The sequence below is a fragment of the Toxorhynchites rutilus genome, chromosome 2 (assembly GCF_029784135.1).
Source record: "Toxorhynchites rutilus septentrionalis strain SRP chromosome 2, ASM2978413v1, whole genome shotgun sequence".
Taxonomy (NCBI): Eukaryota; Metazoa; Arthropoda; class Insecta; order Diptera; family Culicidae; genus Toxorhynchites; species Toxorhynchites rutilus.
The window spans coordinates 160,470,886-160,490,500 of record NC_073745.1 but is presented as its reverse complement, the minus strand read 5'-3'; the positions used below and the strand labels follow the sequence as shown (position 1 = coordinate 160,490,500).

The 19,615-nt window shown below is 40.4% G+C and overlaps 2 protein-coding genes across 5 annotated transcripts in view; both read left to right on the top strand.

Moving 5' to 3' along the window:
* The window catches only part of LOC129764910 (nuclear receptor corepressor 1), a 167,435-nt gene extending 155,170 nt beyond the window's left edge, over positions 1–12,265 (top strand). For 3 of the 4 annotated variants that reach the window (XM_055764545.1, XM_055764546.1, XM_055764547.1), the window contains exons 10-16: positions 4,978–5,143; positions 5,219–7,534; positions 7,596–7,783; positions 7,851–8,338; positions 8,403–8,713; positions 8,784–8,931; positions 9,670–12,265. In XM_055764545.1, coding sequence (XP_055620520.1) covers positions 4,978–5,143; positions 5,219–7,534; positions 7,596–7,783; positions 7,851–8,338; positions 8,403–8,713; positions 8,784–8,931; positions 9,670–10,848 — 4,796 coding nt within the window. In that variant the 3' untranslated portion in view covers positions 10,849–12,265. The remainder of the gene's footprint in view (positions 1–4,977; positions 5,144–5,218; positions 7,535–7,595; positions 7,784–7,850; positions 8,339–8,402; positions 8,714–8,783; positions 8,932–9,669) is intronic. The other variant, XM_055764548.1, reaches the window with a different exon arrangement.
* Positions 12,266–19,218: 6,953 nt separating this feature from the next.
* The window catches only part of LOC129764920 (group 3 secretory phospholipase A2), a 54,836-nt gene continuing 54,439 nt past the window's right edge, over positions 19,219–19,615 (top strand). Inside the window, exon 1 of the mRNA XM_055764570.1 lies at positions 19,219–19,573. The gene's annotated coding sequence lies outside the window, so the exon portion shown is untranslated. The remainder of the gene's footprint in view (positions 19,574–19,615) is intronic.

The following is a 19,615-nucleotide window of genomic DNA, read 5'->3' as shown; positions in this document are numbered from 1 at the left end:
CCAGGACAATGAAGGGATACGGACAAGTTATAAAGAACCATACAAATGAAACACAAATTTCTTTGCATATTTCGAGAACTAATCAAGAGAATTGAACCAAAATTTGCATATGGAGGTTTTAGGGAGCAATAAATATTTCTATGGTGGTTCAACACACCTACCCCCTCTCTAAGGGGGAGGAGGATGTGCTGCCATACAAATGAAACACAAACTTCTGCATAACTCGAGAACTAATTAAGCAAATGGAGCCAAATTTCAACCAAACATATTCCAACCAAACACATTCCAACCAAACATGACAATTGAAAATTTTGGAATTCTCCGGAGGAAAATTCGAAAAATTCAATTCGCATTTGTTCTACAATTGACAAGCGTTATTAGTCCATTTGATGTTTGCGCTGACAAAATTGACCTTTGTTCGAAAGTGGAAATGGATTTCAGTGTGATAAAACGCACTCTTATATCGTCTTCATCTGAATAAATAAAAATCGATCGCCGAATGTGTTGATAAGAGAAAAACTCGCGAAAGGAATTGTCCGAATTAGGGCTGTCTTAATTCTATCATATTTTCTGTATCCAATATTTATTCCATGTAACGGAGAAACATGTTATTTGCAAGTGGATGAAAAATCTTGCATGAGAATTATCTCTGAAAATAATCTGATATTATAATGTCGAGTTTTGGTAGAAGTATTGAACTTTTATAGTAAAAAATAATTTTAAATTATTATTAGTTGACCAATCAATGAACAGTTCTGCGATTGGACCAATGAACGCGCGCTTAGTAAGAAAACGTGGATGAGATAACGAAAAATAAATTATGGGCAAGACGAAGTTTGCCGGGTCAGCTAGTTGAATATAAAAGAAGAATTCAATTGGTGATTCATCCCTTTCTCACATGAAAAAAATAAATTTATCCAGAATCTCTCAGGAGGTGATAGACGTTCATATTTGATGAAAGAAATCCCTCTAGGCATATGTTCGAATTTCCACAATGACATAGTTATGGAACTTTTTGTTTTGTTTCGGACTCTATTGCCTCAAACTGACTCTACAATAAAAAGTACGTTACGTAGGACAATTCTGTTGTTTCCATTTGAAAGATGAGAAAATGTAGTACATGATATAGTAGTGGAACATCTAAACTTTAGTGGATTTAAATAACATTTTGGAAGTGAAAACTTTAACCCGTTTCATCCCAAGCGTTCGAAAAATCGAACAGCAAATTCGATGATTTTTCATGGCTTTGGAAAGCAACCATATGGTAAGGTTTTGGCATCAAATTATAGCTTAGTCTATTAGATACCATCTACTTTCGATTTCATTCAAATTTGTATTTCTTTATTGGATATAAAAATCGGTTTAATGTAAATCTGTGCGGATAGTAAATAACCTCACATAACTCAACATAAAACAAAACCTTACAAAATTTACAAATATGTTAACTTTTCTACAATATTGCTTTGATATAAGATCACACATTGTGATGTAGGATAAAAACCATCAGATTGAACCTCCTACAGGAACAAAAATATAGGTTTTGACCAATGTTTATGTTTGGCTTTTTTTTATTTTTTGTCGTTTTCTGGAAAACGGAGGACCGGAAAAAATAATTCTCGAAGATTGGGGTGTCTGTAACGACAATAATCAAAATAACATGACATCCAACCTGTAATACGAATCGTAGATTTTTGTCGCTCGCGGAAGGAATAATTTCATTTAACAGGGTATGAAATCATTGTGAATGTTCGTTAAACGTTTAACGCTAAATTATTCCACCTAGGTTATCGATATCGTGTATTTGTCATACCCTAGAACATGTTTATCCCGTATGTCCGAAACATGTCAAATGTTTTTAACATTTGGCGATTTAATTTCCGCTTATGGACGCAAGGCATTCCCTAGAAATCGAAAAAAACAGATGAATCAAACAATTTTCACGGTACGTCTTACTTCCACTGGTAGCTGTACGTTTTATCCCACCACCAGCATACGGAATAAATTTTCACCTCCAGTTTTCCACTGAAGAATGCAGGCCTCATCGCTGAAAAATACTTTCTTCACATCCGGCTTCAACCCGGAAACAATGCTCGAATTCACGAAAACTAATTGATCGATCGAAAAAGTCATCAATAAGTCATTCACGATTCAGTCATGCTGCAAAGGCAAATGAACTAAGAAAGTTTGAGAGTCTGAGAAAGGCTATGTAACTCAAAACATCATAATTTTTTTTTCCAAATATATATTTTTATCAAGGCTCATATGGCGTTAGCCTGGCCGGGCCGGAGTTCAATATTTTAACAGTTTTTCTTATTATCTATGTTAGTAAAATGTAACCGATTACTCGCGGTCGGCTCGAGGTTAGTATTACAAGTGTTCTCGTAATTGGGATGTTGCTGTCTCCTATACTTTCTACGTGTGCCCGACACGGGATACTTCCTATTGGGATGCAGTTGACCATTAATCAGCAACGCCCCCTAGTCTCTACCCCATATCTAGCGTGGTGCGTCTTCTCGACTCGAGGAATCCAGGATAGAATGGTCAGTAGCCGGTCACATCATCATTATCATCAATAAATTTGAACACGCTCTCAAATTCACAGAAGCTCTCTTCTAGCAACAAATAAAAAATATAAAAATCGATTTGCTTTTGATTACTTCGAATATCGTTTTAGAATGCATCGAAATTTTTTAAATAATTCTTTGGGTGATTTATGATTCATTCTTGTTCTCGCGGAAACAATATACGAGATTTGTATCCTTTCATAGACATATTTATGGATCTTTTTTATGGATTTTTGTGATTTTAATAGTTTACTTTCAAAGCAATTTTTGAGCTAAGGAGTTTTTGGATCAATGAGTAACAAACATCACTCATAAACTTGTTATCTTTCGAATGCGACTGTCATATCGTGTAGCCGGCAAAGAGGTATTAACGTTCAAACTTCGCACTCCAGACATAACGCTCTAGTTTCCGAAATTTTAAACTTACACTCCAGTTCATGTAGGAATGATGTGGTGAAAATAATATAGAAGCACTCTCCACCAGACGGCATGAAAATCGAAGCGGTGCTTTCACCGAACTATATTGCACCACTGTGTATGTTATCTATCTTCCATTCTTCCTTCGTATCGAGCATAACTAATATTATGAGAATTTTTTCGCGTATTACTCGATTACATTCTCAAATCGCGATGACGGTGATTTTTAATGAGCTACCTAATAAGGTAACCGAAGGAACTCCCCTAGGACGATTCGAATCGACGACTTATTCCGTGACTAACGCTAATACTGTATTGTATTCTAAAAAAAAGACGCCGAATATTATTAGTGAGCTAGCTAGGAAGTGAATGTACTCCTATAAAATGAATCGAATCAGCGATATATTCTATGATTTTAAAACGAAAACTAGATTTCTGATGCACAAAAGTAGTCATCGGCTCCATTGTTTGCCCATGAAAAATTAAATGAAAAAGAGAAATGAATTCAGTGTGGGAGGAGTCACTTCAATATGCAATGAAGTCCATTTGAAATGAGATAGTCGAGTCGTAGAGGGAGATAGCAACTAAACGCCCGAATGACTGTTGAGTCATGTTGATGGAGAAACTGCTGGATGAAGCGAAATCTCACTTCCAAATGAATGCGTAGGTGTATTTCTTCATTGTCCCCTTGACTATTCTCAGTTGAATATGACTTTGCCGAACCCTGGTTCGGAATTTGAATTATGCGTCCAAACTTGATTCATATTACGTAGTGTTCTTAAACTTTGTTTATACGTGTTTCTATATGGCTGCTCAACCCTTTCATTGATAAATTTAAAGGGGTAGGGTAGGGGTAAGAGGAATTTCAAAATTCTTGAAAATGCAGAAGATATATGTTTTCAACATTAGCGTGTCCACGTGGACATTGTCTATATTCCATCCCACCATTTTCGTGACCGTTTCATAACCCGTAGGGACTCACTAAAGTTGTTGTATGTGAACAGACCCTAACCTCTTCATGACGACACCGACGAATATAAACAATCTCATTTGAAATATAAACGATTAAATTATATTTCGGTTTGAAATTTGAATGATGAATAACACAATTAGAAATTTAGTTATTATTCATGTGGCATTTGTTTGGTTATGGAAAATAATTGTGATTGTTTTCATACTGGAGAGAAATCTGGGGAAATATGCTTTTGATTCGCTGTTTTGTATCAAATTTCATTTTTTAAATCCATATTTCGTGTACCGAGCGTTATTGATTAGTGTCACGATTTGGTCATAATCAATCCCGACAGGAACTTTCCGGACAGCTCAATATTTTTGTGAATATGAAATGAAGCCATCGACGCCGGTCTCGGCTGGTTATGTTCTATGAGAGAAAACTCTTCATAAGTGTGGCATATCAACGTACAAAATCACTTCCATGACATAACGAAACATATGAAACACAATATGATTTCATTAATCAAAGTTAGAATGTCCCGTGATTGAATTGCAAAAAGACAGCATTCTAAAACGAACAATGGTACGATGAATTTCATTTCACATCGCACTCATACCGCATCATCATTTCTTTGCACTTCGTTTAGCGAATCGAATCGAGAGAAAGGACACGTGTAGTGGCCAATTAACGAAATAAAGTAAACATAGTTCGTCGGTTGGCGGCGAGTCAGTTTTCATTTCCCTGTGTCGACCCTTTTGACCAGATGTCAGAAATTTGAGGTGGGAGCAAATCGAGATGACCATACACCGAACCAACACGGTCAGCTTGTTTCGAGTGGCACTGAGGATCTGAATATTTTATTTGATTTGTGCTCACCTCGGAAGACACAAGAGTCATGCCCTGTTTTTAACACTTATTTGGTCCAATGTTGTCATAAGGAATAATTTCTCAACCTATTGTAGCATTGGGGCAAACATTGCATTTGTATCTGATTATGGAAGAAGAATATCAAACACGGTTTTTCCTTTTTGTATTTTTCAGACAAGGGCAACATGCTACATTCATGTTTTGTGTGTAAGGCTGAAACATGTTCGCGCACACGTCCTTTGGAACGAGGCCGGGGCGCACAATACGGCATACCGGAAGAGGCGATTCCGCCGGGGGCACGTGTTTGTAATACGTGCCAATGCAAGTCAGTGAAATCGAGGTACGACTTGCAATATTATTCTCCTTCTGCCATTGCACAGGGTTTAATATTGAACGATCAATCCGTCCATTCTAGATATACGAACTGTCCCTTACCGACATGTCCTAATCCGAAAGATAGAGTTAAACGCTTTCGAAATCTTCCACCGCGTCTCTTCGAGCTATCTCCGGAGATTCGAGATCCAATTATTCAGGAACTACAAATACCACCGAATGTGACGAAATGCTGCTCCGCTTGTTTGACGCGCATCCGGCGTAAGATGGGCACCCATCTGCTAGGAACCAACCTGACGGATGAGGAAGTAGGACGAATGAAGAAACTCCTGCAGGACATCGGTCCCAAGTGGAATCAACTAGCAGAAGCGCTAAACAAGACTCCAGTTGCATTGAAGAGTTTCTATTTCCATTTCAAGAAAAAGTACGGCTTTGATTTGGCTATGGCAGAATACTACAAACAACACCCTGGAGAGGATCGTCGACCGGCGATGACTGATGTTGACGAATCGGATATGAGCGGTTCGTCTTCAGATGAACGTGACGGTAGCAGTGATACGACTGCTTCCGCTGAAAGTCCAAACAATTCGGTTCCTTTGAATGTAACGAAAGAGGAAATCATCGTTGTTCCCGAAACATTGGGACCTCCTCCTCTCACTAAGAATTTTGAAGATGATAGATTGTTACCTCCAGGACAACCTCCCAGGAAGCAGAAACTCATTGAAGAATATGATAGTTCTGCCACAGAAACAGCTGACGAAGAAAACGAAACCTCGCCAGCGAATAGGCAGAGCCCCAAAGCACATTATCCTCCACTCGGGGGTGTGAATCCAGTCATCTCAGTGCATCATCCATCTTTGCTAAATGGACCTCGGAACAATGAGGTTAACTCACCACAAAACGTCAGAGATGTTGTGTTGAATGTTATCGAGCGGTCGCTTAAATCAAGTATGATGCCAAGCTCAGGAAAACCGCCACCAATGAAAATTATTAATGATCTGTCTTTTGCCCCACGAGACTATCGAGACATGTCGAAAGGACCTCCTACCCAGCGACCCTCATCGGAAGGTATGGCCACCTTATCGATAGTGAATACCCATGCCCATGGTCCATCACAGTTGATATCTCATCATCCTCATTCGATTGGTTCACAAATACAAGCAACCATTACACCAGTCCCGCAACAAGCTTCGCAGCAAATGACGCCGTCACAGCAGATCCCGCCTCCTTTGCAGCAACAGCAATCGCAGTCTCAAATCACCACTCAACCATCGCAACAAGCAGTTGGCTCCATCGGTCACGAAAAGGACATACCTGTGGTGTATCTTCGGGAAGAACCTCAAACGCTCGATCTCAGCATAAAAAAGCCTCAGCGAGATAACTTTCCTCCGCCAGCTCATAGCAACAAGATGTCTGGTGTTTCCAGCCAACAAAGTGCACTGCCGCCACATTCTTCTAGCAGTAGCACCGTAACCGTGTATCGTTCAGAGAACTTTCCACCGCCGAGTCATCAGCAGCAATCACAAAACATTCCATCGCATGGATCACCTTATAGTTTGAGTTACCATGGCGAACCCATGGGTCGTCCATCCAAGTCATCGTCAGGGTATATGTCATCTGTTCCCGGAGGTCAGCCGATAGCTTTGAACCAGGGCTTAGTAGGCCCTCCGAATTCGGCACCTTCAGTTGTTGGCCGGGGTCCAATGTCGCAGCAAACAATTTCTTTAACTCCGCCACCAAGCAAAAAGCAGAATGCTCCCAAATTAAGCCCTAAGATGCCACATCAAGTGCAATCGGCTATGCAACAGCCACCGCCACAATCGCATGGATCCAAGGGATCGATTACGCAAGGAACACCAGTGAATGCAACCGGCCAACAGATCATTGTGCAAGGCCAGACGACGTTGAGTCCGCGATATGACAACATGCTTCGACAAACGCCTCCGTCGAATGATAAGCTCGGATCTATTACCCAAGGTACTCCCGTACATGTGTCTACACATACCCTGTCGGATAAACGTGCAGCATACGAATACAAATCATACAACAATCGTCAAAGTCCGGCACAGGTATCCCAACCGCCACCACAAGGAAGTCCTCAGGCACCACAGTTCACTTACACCAGGACGGCACCGGCATTTTCACTCGAACCCCAGCAGCTTAGCTCACGGCAGATCATTATGAATGATTACATTACATCACAGCAGATGCACGGGCAATCGCAGGCACGCAACTCGGCAGGTACTGGAAATCGACCGGAGAAGGAGTCTCCTTCATCACGAAGCGCTCCAAGTATCGTGAACACTCCAGCTGCTTTGCTATATGCCGTTGCCGAACGTGAACGCAACTCCAGACCAGAATACCTGAGTCGAGCGTCTCCCGCCGACCATATCAATAGGTATGTTTACATAGCCGCAGCGATGTGCCGAGAACAATTTCTTACCACGAATAACATTTAGGGTTTCTCCCGTTTTCAGTACTCCTAGTCCACATCGAACACCTCCACCACCACAGCGTCAGGGTGTTATTCAGAGACATAATACCGTCGGAGGAACCGGAGGAGCCGGTGGAGGAGCAGGGTCGAAGCCACCAAGTCCAGCGCCTAATCGTCTGCATCTAGTTCCCCCACCACATCATTACATGCAAGGTTTGTGGAATCAATTCCCTTCTGTTTTATACATTCAACTATTTTGAACATTTTTTGCACAATGTAGGACACGATGCATTCACTTCGTTGGTGGATTTAGCTGTACAACAACAGCCGATGACTGTGCCACACAAGGACGATAAGCGACAATCGATTGCTGAACAACAACAGGCACCGCCACCACCAACGCATCATGATATACGATATCACCAAGCTACAATGATGATCCATCATCAGCAACAACAACAGCAGCATCAAGCGGCCGTAGCGGCAGCTGCTGCGGTACAACAACAACAACAAGCAGCAGCTGTTGCTCAGCAACAACATGCAGCGGCTGCTGCTGCTGCCGTTCATCAGCAGCATGCAGCTGCAGCTGCGGCTCAACATCAACAGCATCAGCAGCAGCAGCACCAACAGCACCAGCAGCATCAGCAACATCAACAGCATCAACAACATCAACAACATCAGCAGCACCAGCAGCATCAGCAACATCAGCAACTCCAGCAGCAGCACCAACAGCATCAACAGCAACAACAACTTCAAAGACAACAACAGGTTCGCTCACATTACTATCACTGATTGTAATCCTCATTTTAAATATAAATCACCTCTCCCACAGCTTGATCTGCAACGGCGTCAACAACCCCAACTTCATCCATCTCTCCAGCATCCGTCGGTGGTGGCCTACCGGGAACAGCAGCAACTGGATCGAGACCGTGAAATCAGCTATCGCGAACGGCTCGAACGAGAACGTAGTCTCCAGGCGGAGCGTGATCGATCGATAATAGCGGAGAGACACGAGCGCGATCGAGAACGGGAACGGGAACAACGCGAGCAGCGTGATAGACAGCAAAGGGAGCGTGATCGGGATCGATTGGCTCACCAGGAGGAAGACGAGCGTCGTCGGAAACATTACGAACTGATGGAGAGGTAAGCTGAGTGCCAAGATGTGCCATCAGTGTTTCGTTTCTAAAATTGGGTACATTTATTTTGTTTGCAGACCAATGGAAACGCTGGGAATGCGCCCATCTTCGGACGGCTCGTTGACCGCTGCGAACCTGATTGATGCGATTATCACTCATCAAATTAATCAAACAGCATCGGAGCCACCGTTGCCGCCCAACCGTGACATGCACCGTCCTCCTTACGTAAGTATTGCATTCTTCGTGGATAAGACTTGAACCATTTAGAATCCGGAATCACAAAATCAGTTGTATCTCGGGATTGGTTAAAGGGTAAAAATGTTTTTATATCAAAATGCAGATAATTCATTGTGCTTTTCAGAAAGAAAAACTAAAAAAAGGAAGTGGGTTATATCTGTGGTATAATCGCAAGGTTGACGTAGGACTATCGTTGGTTTAGTGGTCCTTTGTTTGAAGTGTCCTGTTTGGCACGGAAATTACGATAATCTTCTGGTATACGAAGTCTCCGGATGGTTAGAGTTTTTTGCGATGTCGATGTCGAGAGTCCCGGGTTCGCCTCGATTGTTTTCAATACCTTCAAATTCAGCTTCCATTCATAAGTTCCACTTCGACGTTCTACTGATCCATCCGAACAACAGTTGTACGTACACAGAAACATTTAGCACATCATACACGGTCGAATTAGCCACTTTCCGCGATTTCGTGATTTTAGTACATGACCACGGCCGATTGATGTAGGTAAATCAATTTTTTTCTTTCGGCTTCCATCCTGCACAACTCTTCCAAAACAAAACGGATCAATGTAAAATTTTCATCGTCGGAAGATACAGATTTTCCAAACAATAGCTGTCAAAATATTTCAGATACGCCTTCTATGAGCGCTACTATAAAATGAACAGTGATTTCGGATTCTAAAAGCTTTACTTAGAATATATAAAACGTGTGGTCTTGTTCTTTTTCCAGTTTCCATCACGTGACCATCGCCCATCGCCAATAAGTGAAAACAATGGGAAATCTCATTCACCCAATGTGATAAACATCGATGTTGACTCGGAACCGATTCGAACGAAGAATATTACACTAGGCGAATTAGCAGAAACTATCATCGCTAAAGACTACTCGCCAAGTCCTAACCCATTCCTGCAGATGCGTCCCTCGATGATACCGATGTCGCTGGATTCTGCTATAATGGCCTCGTCAGATGCATGGAAGTATCGTCGAATGCCACCAGCGAGCAAAGAAGATCAGTCACCCCACGTTCAGCCGCCAACTTCTTCTTCACAACAGCAACAACAACAACAACAACAACAGCAAATGCAGATGCAGGTGCAACAATCTCAACAGGGTCCCCCTGGACATCAGTACGTGCATCCTTCGCAGCAACCACAAAACAAAGGCCCAGGTCGACCTACTCCCGACGATCGTCATATCATTCGAATGGCTCAATCACCAGGTCCACGAAATAAATTTCACGAATCAATCTCACCCGATACGCAATTTTTCCATCCCGGTGCCCCACTGAGTCGGGGACCTCGTGATTTTGCCCTGGATTGCTATGTTAAGAATCGAATTGTCGAAGCAATGCGAACGGAAGATGACAAACGTGGTGACGATGGAAGAGACCAACAATCGCCTCGAAATCCTTCGCCAGCTCATCACGGACCACCGCCATCTCATCACAACAAAGATCACGACCGTAGTTCGACTCCGGGAGACATGATAATCGACGATGAGACTTGTCGCCCAGCGTCCGGTGGAAACCAACATCGTCCTCCATCGTCATCCCAACTACCCCCGCATTCTCAAAATCAAGGAGTAGTACATAATTCTCTTCATTCGTCACCCTACCTTGGAAATCAATCCGCTCCGCAGCCAGTGACGACGTTTGCGCCGCCCACATACTATCCATACAGTGCATTGACCGTATCCGGAGGTCCGGTGGGCAGTCTTGGCGCGCCCGGAGGCTCCGCGAAAGCGGCATTAGTCGTTCCAACACTAAGTGGTAGTGGTGTTGGTATCGGAGTTCCACCATCAAATAGTGGCAGTGGGATGAACGACGATCGGATGTCTTCATCGTCGGTAGCTGTCGAACCGAAACCACTTCTCTCGGCACAATACGAAGCGCTGAGCGATGAAGACTAAGATACGCTGTTTTCCCCATTGTGTATTACTGGACGAGAATGATAGAATAAAACAGAATACATTCAGTATGGAATCTATCTCATGCAAAACTTGTAATTTATTATAAATACTAATTATAAAACACAGAAAGGTATGGATAACAACACTAAACTATGATGAAGATTATAAAAGGATGAGAAGAAAATAGTATTCAAAAATACTTCAAAATCGACAAAAAAACAGCTATAGATATACAACGAGAATTAATTATTAAATATACAGGAGAGAAAAAAAAAACAGAAAGAGATGGTTATCGACAACTGCATAACACGCTAAATTTATTCCGTAAAATCATAGAAGCGTTAATATCTTATTCAGTCGAAAGTGACAGGTACAGAATTAAAAGCGCTTAATCCTGAAAATATCCCGGCTAGGAACATAACACGAACAACAACAAAAAAACCCAACATTACACATACAATCACAATTATCCCAAATACAGTTACTGCGAGAAGAAGAAAATGAGGGTAGAACTTATTTAATCTTTTACGCGTTGTTGACTGTGTGTAATAAACCAGAAAAGAAAACAAATCTTCACACATGTAATATTCAAGAATGTTTTAATATGTTTGTTGGAAGAAGGAAATCGTAAAAGTGCGATAAGATGTCTGTCGCATTGATGGAAAAAAAGAAGCTTATTCACGACTAAGGAAAGAATAAATGTATGAGCTTAATCGGAAAGCTAGAGAAACACAAAAATAGTATGTATATGCCAATCAACCCGGGGAAATAGAAAACATCCAATAACAATACACTAGGCTGTAAGGCTCAGTTAATGTTGCATTTTTTTCTCTGTTATATTTGCTTCTCAGTTCCATGATTTGATTTGAATACCGGGACATTTCCACCAACATCGATCAAAGGAAAAGAAAATCTGCATTATTTCTTGGATATTAATTCAAAGCCAGAAAGTTATAAACATTAGTTTTAAACGTCAGTATGGTTTAACAACAGTGCAGAGGAAGAGAGGAAAACAATCCGCAGAAAACACTGTAGCAAATGTATAACACCGTTATAGTCCAAATGCTGAGATTAACGCGCGCTGTACAATATAACACTAAAACGCATATTGCATCAACAAAAAGTAAAATAAAATAAAAAAAAAGAAAAAGAAAAAGTGGTAATATCGATTTTGCGTTCTCTATAAAGAAAACTGCATGTAATTATATTATTGTCAAGTTTATTAAGATAGTTCTCAATTTTTAAGTTACAACTTAAAAAACTAACGATTGATTGATTACTGAACATATAAAATTTAGTTAGGTAGGCAGAGAAAAAAATTAGATCGCAGTAAGGCATAAGAGAGAATCAATGATTAAACATTGTGTAATTTTTGTGTTAAGCTTTTTTAGTTTGTAATTATTTCCCTTATTTTTCTAAAAAAAATATATATTAACACTATATGCAAAATTTAAGCATTAAGTGAATAAAATATAAAATAATTGAAAACTAACAAGCTGTTTGCGCTCCGCATATTGTACCAGTGATTGTGAAACTCCCGGGGTCATCAAAGGATAACATCGTGGGAAATTTACCGCTGCAACAAACAAGACGGAGACTCGAAGACTCATGTAAGTTTATTTTTCCATTTATTTATTATTAACTAGCTGACCCGGCAAACTTCGTCCCGCCCAAAAATTATTTTTTGTTATCACATCAACGTTTTTTTTATTAAGCGCGCGTTCATGGGTCCAATCGCAGTTCATTGATTGATCTTCTAATCTATCCTTTAAAGTTATTTTTTACTATAAAAATTCAGTACCAAAACTCGACAGATTATTTTCGGATACAGTTCTCGTGCAAGATTTTTCATCCACTTGTAAATAACATGTTTCTTCGTTACGTGGAATAAATGTTTGATACAGAAAATATGATAGAATGAAAACAACACTAAATCGGACAATACCTTTCTCGAGTTTTGCTCTTACCAAAACATTCGGCAATCTATTTTTATTTATATAGATAGAAGATGATATAGGAGTGCGTTTTATCACATTAAAATCCATTTCCACTTTCGAATGAAGATCAATTTCGTTACTGCAAACATCAAATTGACTAACAACGCTTGTCAATATATAAATGTAGAACACATACAAATTGAATTTTTCGAATTTTCCTTTAGAGTTTTCCGAAAATTTTCAATTGTGTAATACCATCATAGAAACATTTTTCGTACCCAAAAACCCTCACATCCCAAATTTGGCTTCATTTGCTTTATAAGTTCTCGAGTTATGCATAAATTTGTGATTTATTTGTATGGCAGCCTCCCATTATAGAGAGAGGAAGAGTGTCGAACCACCATAGAAACGTTTATCGATCCATAAAACCTCTATATGCCAAGTTTGATTCCATTTGCTTGATTGGTGCTCGAGTTATTCAGCGCATATTTTGCCCTGGTTGATATCAAGCTTGACTATTCTCAATATTCTCAAATCTAAAAATCCCATAAAATCCCAATAAATGCACATATTTCAGATAAATTTGTTGTTCAATCATTCCTCAAAATTCAGCAGTCTACATTTGTGCGTTTTTTTTCTATATGTTTCATAATATTGTTATCTATTATCAACGAGATAAGACCATCTGCGATAATACTCGATTTTGCGTTACCTGTTTCACACCCTTGAAAATACAAGTAGATGGTAACCTTCCAGGAACACCAGTTTCGTTAAATTTTGACCACACAGTACCATCGACAATTGTTCCGGTCTCCTGGAACGTGTTTTCTGTTTCTTCATAAGAGTCTGCACTGCTTAGCAACCTACACCTTTTCCCGGATGTATTGATGACATTTTCATTTTCATCATTGATGATCGACTCCTCATCGTTATCTTCAGTGTCAGATGGTCCACTTTGAATACAATCTGCCTCATCTCCACATGACAGTTCAGAATTTATTGCATCGATTCTACAGAACATCGAAGCACTCGTTTACTTTTCCAATAGCTCATTTTTATTCAACATTTATTTCCTGCATTTAGGCCTCAAAAGAAATAAAATAAACAACTTGTTAGAACAAGTATTACTGCATAGAAATTCGAATAACAATTACTACTTTAAATTTTTGAGAAACTGCAACTTATCAAGTATACAGCCAAAGGGAAAATTTACCATGTACTTGTATGTTATTATGTGACGGTAATCGAAAAAAAAATGAAAACTGCCTTCCAATACAATGCCGAAACTGATCATCTACGAAATTTACTGAATTCAGTAATAAAAGTAGTTTTATTATTTAAAATTTCTCAAGCAGTCGAAATGACTGCTTTTGGACTATATAGGTATAACATATCTATATCTCTGGAAATGATGTTATGTTGTGTAAAAAGTCACAACATTCTAAGAAACTGTGCCATTATATACATAACAGCTTTCCTAATTGAAATTGAAAAGCAGTCAAAATGGCTTGCTTGGGCAATCTAGTGTTAATGAGGTGTGTTTTGGCAGCTGATTGAAAACAGAAACTGCCGACTTCTCTATTTAAATTCGCCATCGAGATAGATAAACATTGCAAGAGGGGGCCATGTTTGCATCAATTACTGCAAAAGTGTCTTTATCATTGGAAACTTTGCGATGACATTGGATCTGATGGAGTCGGAAAATTAAAACAAGTGATGATTTGATCTAAAATGTCACATAACTTTATAAATCCCGATTAAGAAGTTGAACTTGACGGAAAAACGGACAGTTGAGGTTTTTGATGTCCCCTCGAGTGCTGGGTCGTTCGAAGGGGTTACTGTTCCCACGGAAGCCAGAAGGGGCCTGATTTTGCTTGTCCGTTGTACTAGATATTTTAGGCAAGCTAACAGGGGTAGCACCGATGAGACTTTTCGTTGGACTTTGGGAGTGGACACATTTTTGCGCCGGGATTCCCTTGGAAAATGAACGGTTAGCTGCTCGTTAGCTCGTTAGCTGTGTCCACTTACATTTCGTCAATTGGCAACGTGGAGAAGATATTGTGGTTGGATATTGGTTGTTGTTGTTGTTGAGCCAGTGGAGAAGCGCCTTTTAAAATGTCGATCGTTCCTTCAAAGAGCGCTTCTGTTTATCCCAGCGACTCTTGTAAATTTCACAAGCTGAGAGCACGTGTGGAGTTCCCCGCAATATGGACACTTCTGCTCAGTCGCACTGCTAGATTCGCCCACATGCTGTTTTCCGCAAGTGGCACAGCGCTCCTTTTTGGCGCAAAAGGCTGCTGTATGACCACCTGATTTTTTGGCAAGTCATGGTCTTTGGCACGAAGAGTCGCATCGGTAGTCTCAATTTTTTTAGCATAACATACCCAGAAAAGGCGGCACCAACAAAGGTGACTCGAAACGAAATTTAGTTTATTCCTGTTCATGGGTGACTTCCCGAGTTGGTGACAGTTCAAGATTTTTACTTCCATTGAGTGGAGCTTCTTGAACTTGCCTACTCCTTCTATTTCTATTTGTTCGCTCGTCAGATCCGTTTCAGTTATCGCAACCATCGTGAGCTTGAGTTTGAGCCTTCGTAGACTGTACACTTCGTAATTGCTCCCCGTGATTGACCTGAACCAGCGAAACTGCACATAGAACACACCGAATGACGCTTGGGAGTAGCAAACCATTCTTACTGTACAAGTTTCGGTAATTCGAACTTTAAATAGTCAATAACGATGCCGGCCACGTCCTTACAGACACCAGGAGGAGGGAAGGAATGTTAGTATGATATTCGCCGCCCGAAGACCAGAAGGGTCGCTCTATAGCGTGGTTCCCTAGCGTTTGTCAAGTAAGGGATAGTTATTAGTGGGGGGAGGTAAGAATCAGGATTCACTGTGGTGAGTGATGTGATTAGGAGTTTATCAATTTCATTCTTATCATAATAACCAGCTATTACAACTGTTCCGAACAGCACCGAGCACAAATTACCAGTGGGTTATCCAGCGTTACAGGAACCCGTGACTGAAGACATTGCAGACGAAAAAACAATAGATTGACAGATCATGAACACTCACTCACTCACACATACGAATACTAAAATATCTAAAAAATTCAGACAAACAACAAATCACAAAGGAACACATTGGACGTATAATTAAAAGCAGCACAGTTCAAATCTAGTTAAAATACAAATATTAGCACCTTTCGTTGGACAGCAGATTATCTAACACAAGCAGGACTAAAAACGTAATTATTTATAAATTAAACATGAATTATATTAAAACCAAATAAAAATTACAGCTTAAAAGCATCTCAAAATAACCTCCAAACGAGTTTGCTAAACGGTTGTCCGAAGTCTTGTCGGCTGTGCCAACAACAACCATTCTCCTCAGGGGCTTGGGTACCTCTGCTCTGGTTCTCAATAGTTTCATGTTCTTTTTTGGACATTCTACTATAGAGATGCGTCATTCGCAGGCGGAGTTTTATGGGATGGAATAAATACTCTATATTCGAGAATGAAGTGCTCATCAGCAACAATCTCATTTGCCTCCTTTCGTTCGGACACGACAACTCGCAGTTTGTTCGCTCTTACTTTGCAAATTTCGGGAACAGAGGTGTATCTTTTCAGATCTGTCATAATCTGAACCGCCCTCAGGGCATTACCATTAGGTTCGGGCCGGAAAAAAACCCAAGGACCAGCGCCAGGTGCATTGTCCAGATGAAGCCTGACACGGGAAGTGGATACAATAGCAGAGGAATTCGAGGACGAGGGTATTTGAGGATCACTGCAGAGGCGCTGCTTCCTCGGATCCGGCTGCTTTGGGCACCTTAGCACTACTTCACCACGGAGCACAAAATATAATAAACAACTCGTAGGGGAGGGGGGAAAAACTTCGATAACAATGCTTGAGGAGTGAACAAAAGCGCACCCAGCTCCTTCAAGTTGCTGGCGAGGAAATGATTACATAAAATACATATTCAATACTATAAAGTTAGTTTACAATCACAGCTTTATTTAAGAAGTCTGCCTATTCCATCTTAAAGCTTTACATACCAAATTTTGCTCCATTTGCTTGATTAGTTTTCGAGTTATGCAGAAATTTGTGTTTCATTTGTATGGCAGCTCTCCCTTAGGGAGGGGGGGTGGAGTGTCTAACCACCGTAAAAACATTTATTGCACCCTAAAACCTCCACATGCCAAATTTGGCTCCATTTGCATGATTATTTTTCGAGTAATGCAAATATTTGTCTATCATTTGTATGGCCCCTATTCTGTATTTCGGTCGATTAAATTTTTTTCGGACGACTTGGTAACATTCCATTTTATATTCCGTTCGTGTTGTTATTGCATTTCGTTCGATCTGCTTCTCTTCGAACATTGAATGGGCGGAACGTTCGGAATAGGGAATGCGAAATTATAATTCGAACGAAATGCAAACCCGTCGGAGTACAGAATAGGGCTAAATAGAGGATCATATTTGATGAAAAAATCTTCCACCCTTATGGTCAAATCTCAATTACGAAATAATTATTCAACTTTCCCTTGAGACCGTTTTTTTGCCTTAAATTAACTTTGAATCAAAAAGTACGCTGCTTGGCACGATTCAAATGCTTTCATGTGAAGAAATTTTGCATGAAATTCTGTTGTGGAACATTTAAATTAGTGGAAGATAACAAGAAGGATAACGTGGATGCGATCTGGGGTAGTGTAACATCCATACCTCTCACGCAGAGATCACGAGTTCAATTATCACTCCCGATATTCTTCCAAAAATGGAAGTTAAAGTGACGAACCAGCCGAAATGTATTGAAAGTCACTATAATAGAGAAAAAAAAAGGATAACAGTGTGTTGTCAAGGAAGCTATTGTAGAATGGTTGGAGAGCTTCAATTTGGTTGATTATTGGAAAATTGATAGAAACCCATAAAAAACACAAAATTTTAAGTTTCTTCTTCACCTCTTAAAGTTACTTGGTACGTGGACTTGATCTATACCCTCTCCCCTTTCTCTGTGGATAAGCGTGGACATTTCCTTACCCCCTGCCATCCATAAAGTTGGCCACGTGGTATGTGGACAGCCCCAAATCAGAAAACTGGAAGTCGAAACAATACTCTTGAACCACACTGAACAGTAGAAAACAAAGTTTAAAGTGTTATAACTACTATTCATTTCGATGCCCAAGTCATCGAAAAACAAATGTTTTATGTGCTCAATGACCGTTGCATTTTAGGGGGTCGGGTCAGGATCACCTTCTCCTGAATATTTGCATCATTTACCCTGTTCGTTCACTCGCTCACCAGTTCACATTCTGGATTCTGGATTCTGGATAAGCGTGGACATTTCCTTACCCCCTGCCATCCATAAAGTTGGCCACGTGGTATGTGGACAGCCCCAAATCAGAAAACTGGAAGTCGAAACAATACTCTTGAACCACACTGAACAGTAGAAAACAAAGTTTAAAGTGTTATAACTACTATTCATTTCGATGCCCAAGTCATCGAAAAACAAATGTTTTATGTGCTCAATGACCGTTGCATTTTAGGGGGTCGGGTCAGGATCACCTTCTCCTGAATATTTGCATCATTTACCCTGTTCGTTCACTCGCTCACCAGTTCACATTCTGGATTCTGGCTTTCATTGAACTGAAATATAATAGCAGCCTTGGGAAAGTATTTTCGGATTCTTATTTCAGGGATGGAATCCACCGGACAGAAGATCACTGGAAAAAGTGATCATGTTGAATTAAAAATGTATTTAAAATTACAAAATCGCATTTTTCTAATCGATCGTCTTTTTGAACAACCTAGTAAACCCTCAGTCAAAAATTGTCGTACCTTGTAGTCTTCTTCCGTCACTAGAATTACCCTTCTGGATCATGTTTGAATTGTTCAGAGAAGGTGCTAGCTTTGAAGTAAATACCAACAATAGTTCACGAACGAATCTCAAGTGCAAACCAGGACAATAGCCATTGATTCAAATGATTAAATTGATTACAGGCAATGTCAACTTGTATGGTAGAACTGCACAATTTGGTTCCGCTGCATAAGTCAACCAGAAAAGTCATATTGTTCGGGTCGTATATTTCCATGAAATATTTCACCAGCGCAACATTTCATCTCGATCGTCACATGTTGAGAACAAAACAGGCACACGAGACTTGTGCGTAGCGTAAAGCATTTTTTTTCGGACGCTACACGAATCAGCGCGTAAACAGAGGCCGTCTGATCGTTTCTCAAAAGCGGACATTTCAAAATCAATCAAAATACAATGGACCGTCGGGGCTATGCTGCAGTCGGTGATGCTAGAGGTGTTCCTATCTTCTCACGTTCGTCGCGTTGTTGTTCGCAGAACGCATCTGTGATGATCTCTATTTGTTCCCTTCTGCCGCGAATGATTACTATTGGTGATGCAGTGTTGATAGTGGCCGCTGCGCGCATTCGTTATATCAGTTGACATTTGACTTCGGAACGATCCGGTTGAGTTTTAAGTTTTGAGTAGCTGGTTAGTTTTCGAGGTGTGCGAATCCGTGCTTTTCCGTGCTCATTGTGATCCAATTAGGCTAATTTCACGCGCTGGAATGCTAGTATTGTGAATGGGGAGCCACATTGTATGGGGATGACTGTTTAAATTTAAGTCGCGTGAAAAGGATTTCGTTTTGAATGTAAAGTTGATGGTCAAATAGTTGAGTGTTGTGAGAGAATTCGGTGGAAGTTTTTAAACTTCCTCACATCTGTAGTATAATAGCGGATCTTCAAACCAGAATAGATTGCGCCTTTTGGAAGAAGGTAAATCAATGTTACTATAGGAAACGGAAACACATACAGTGA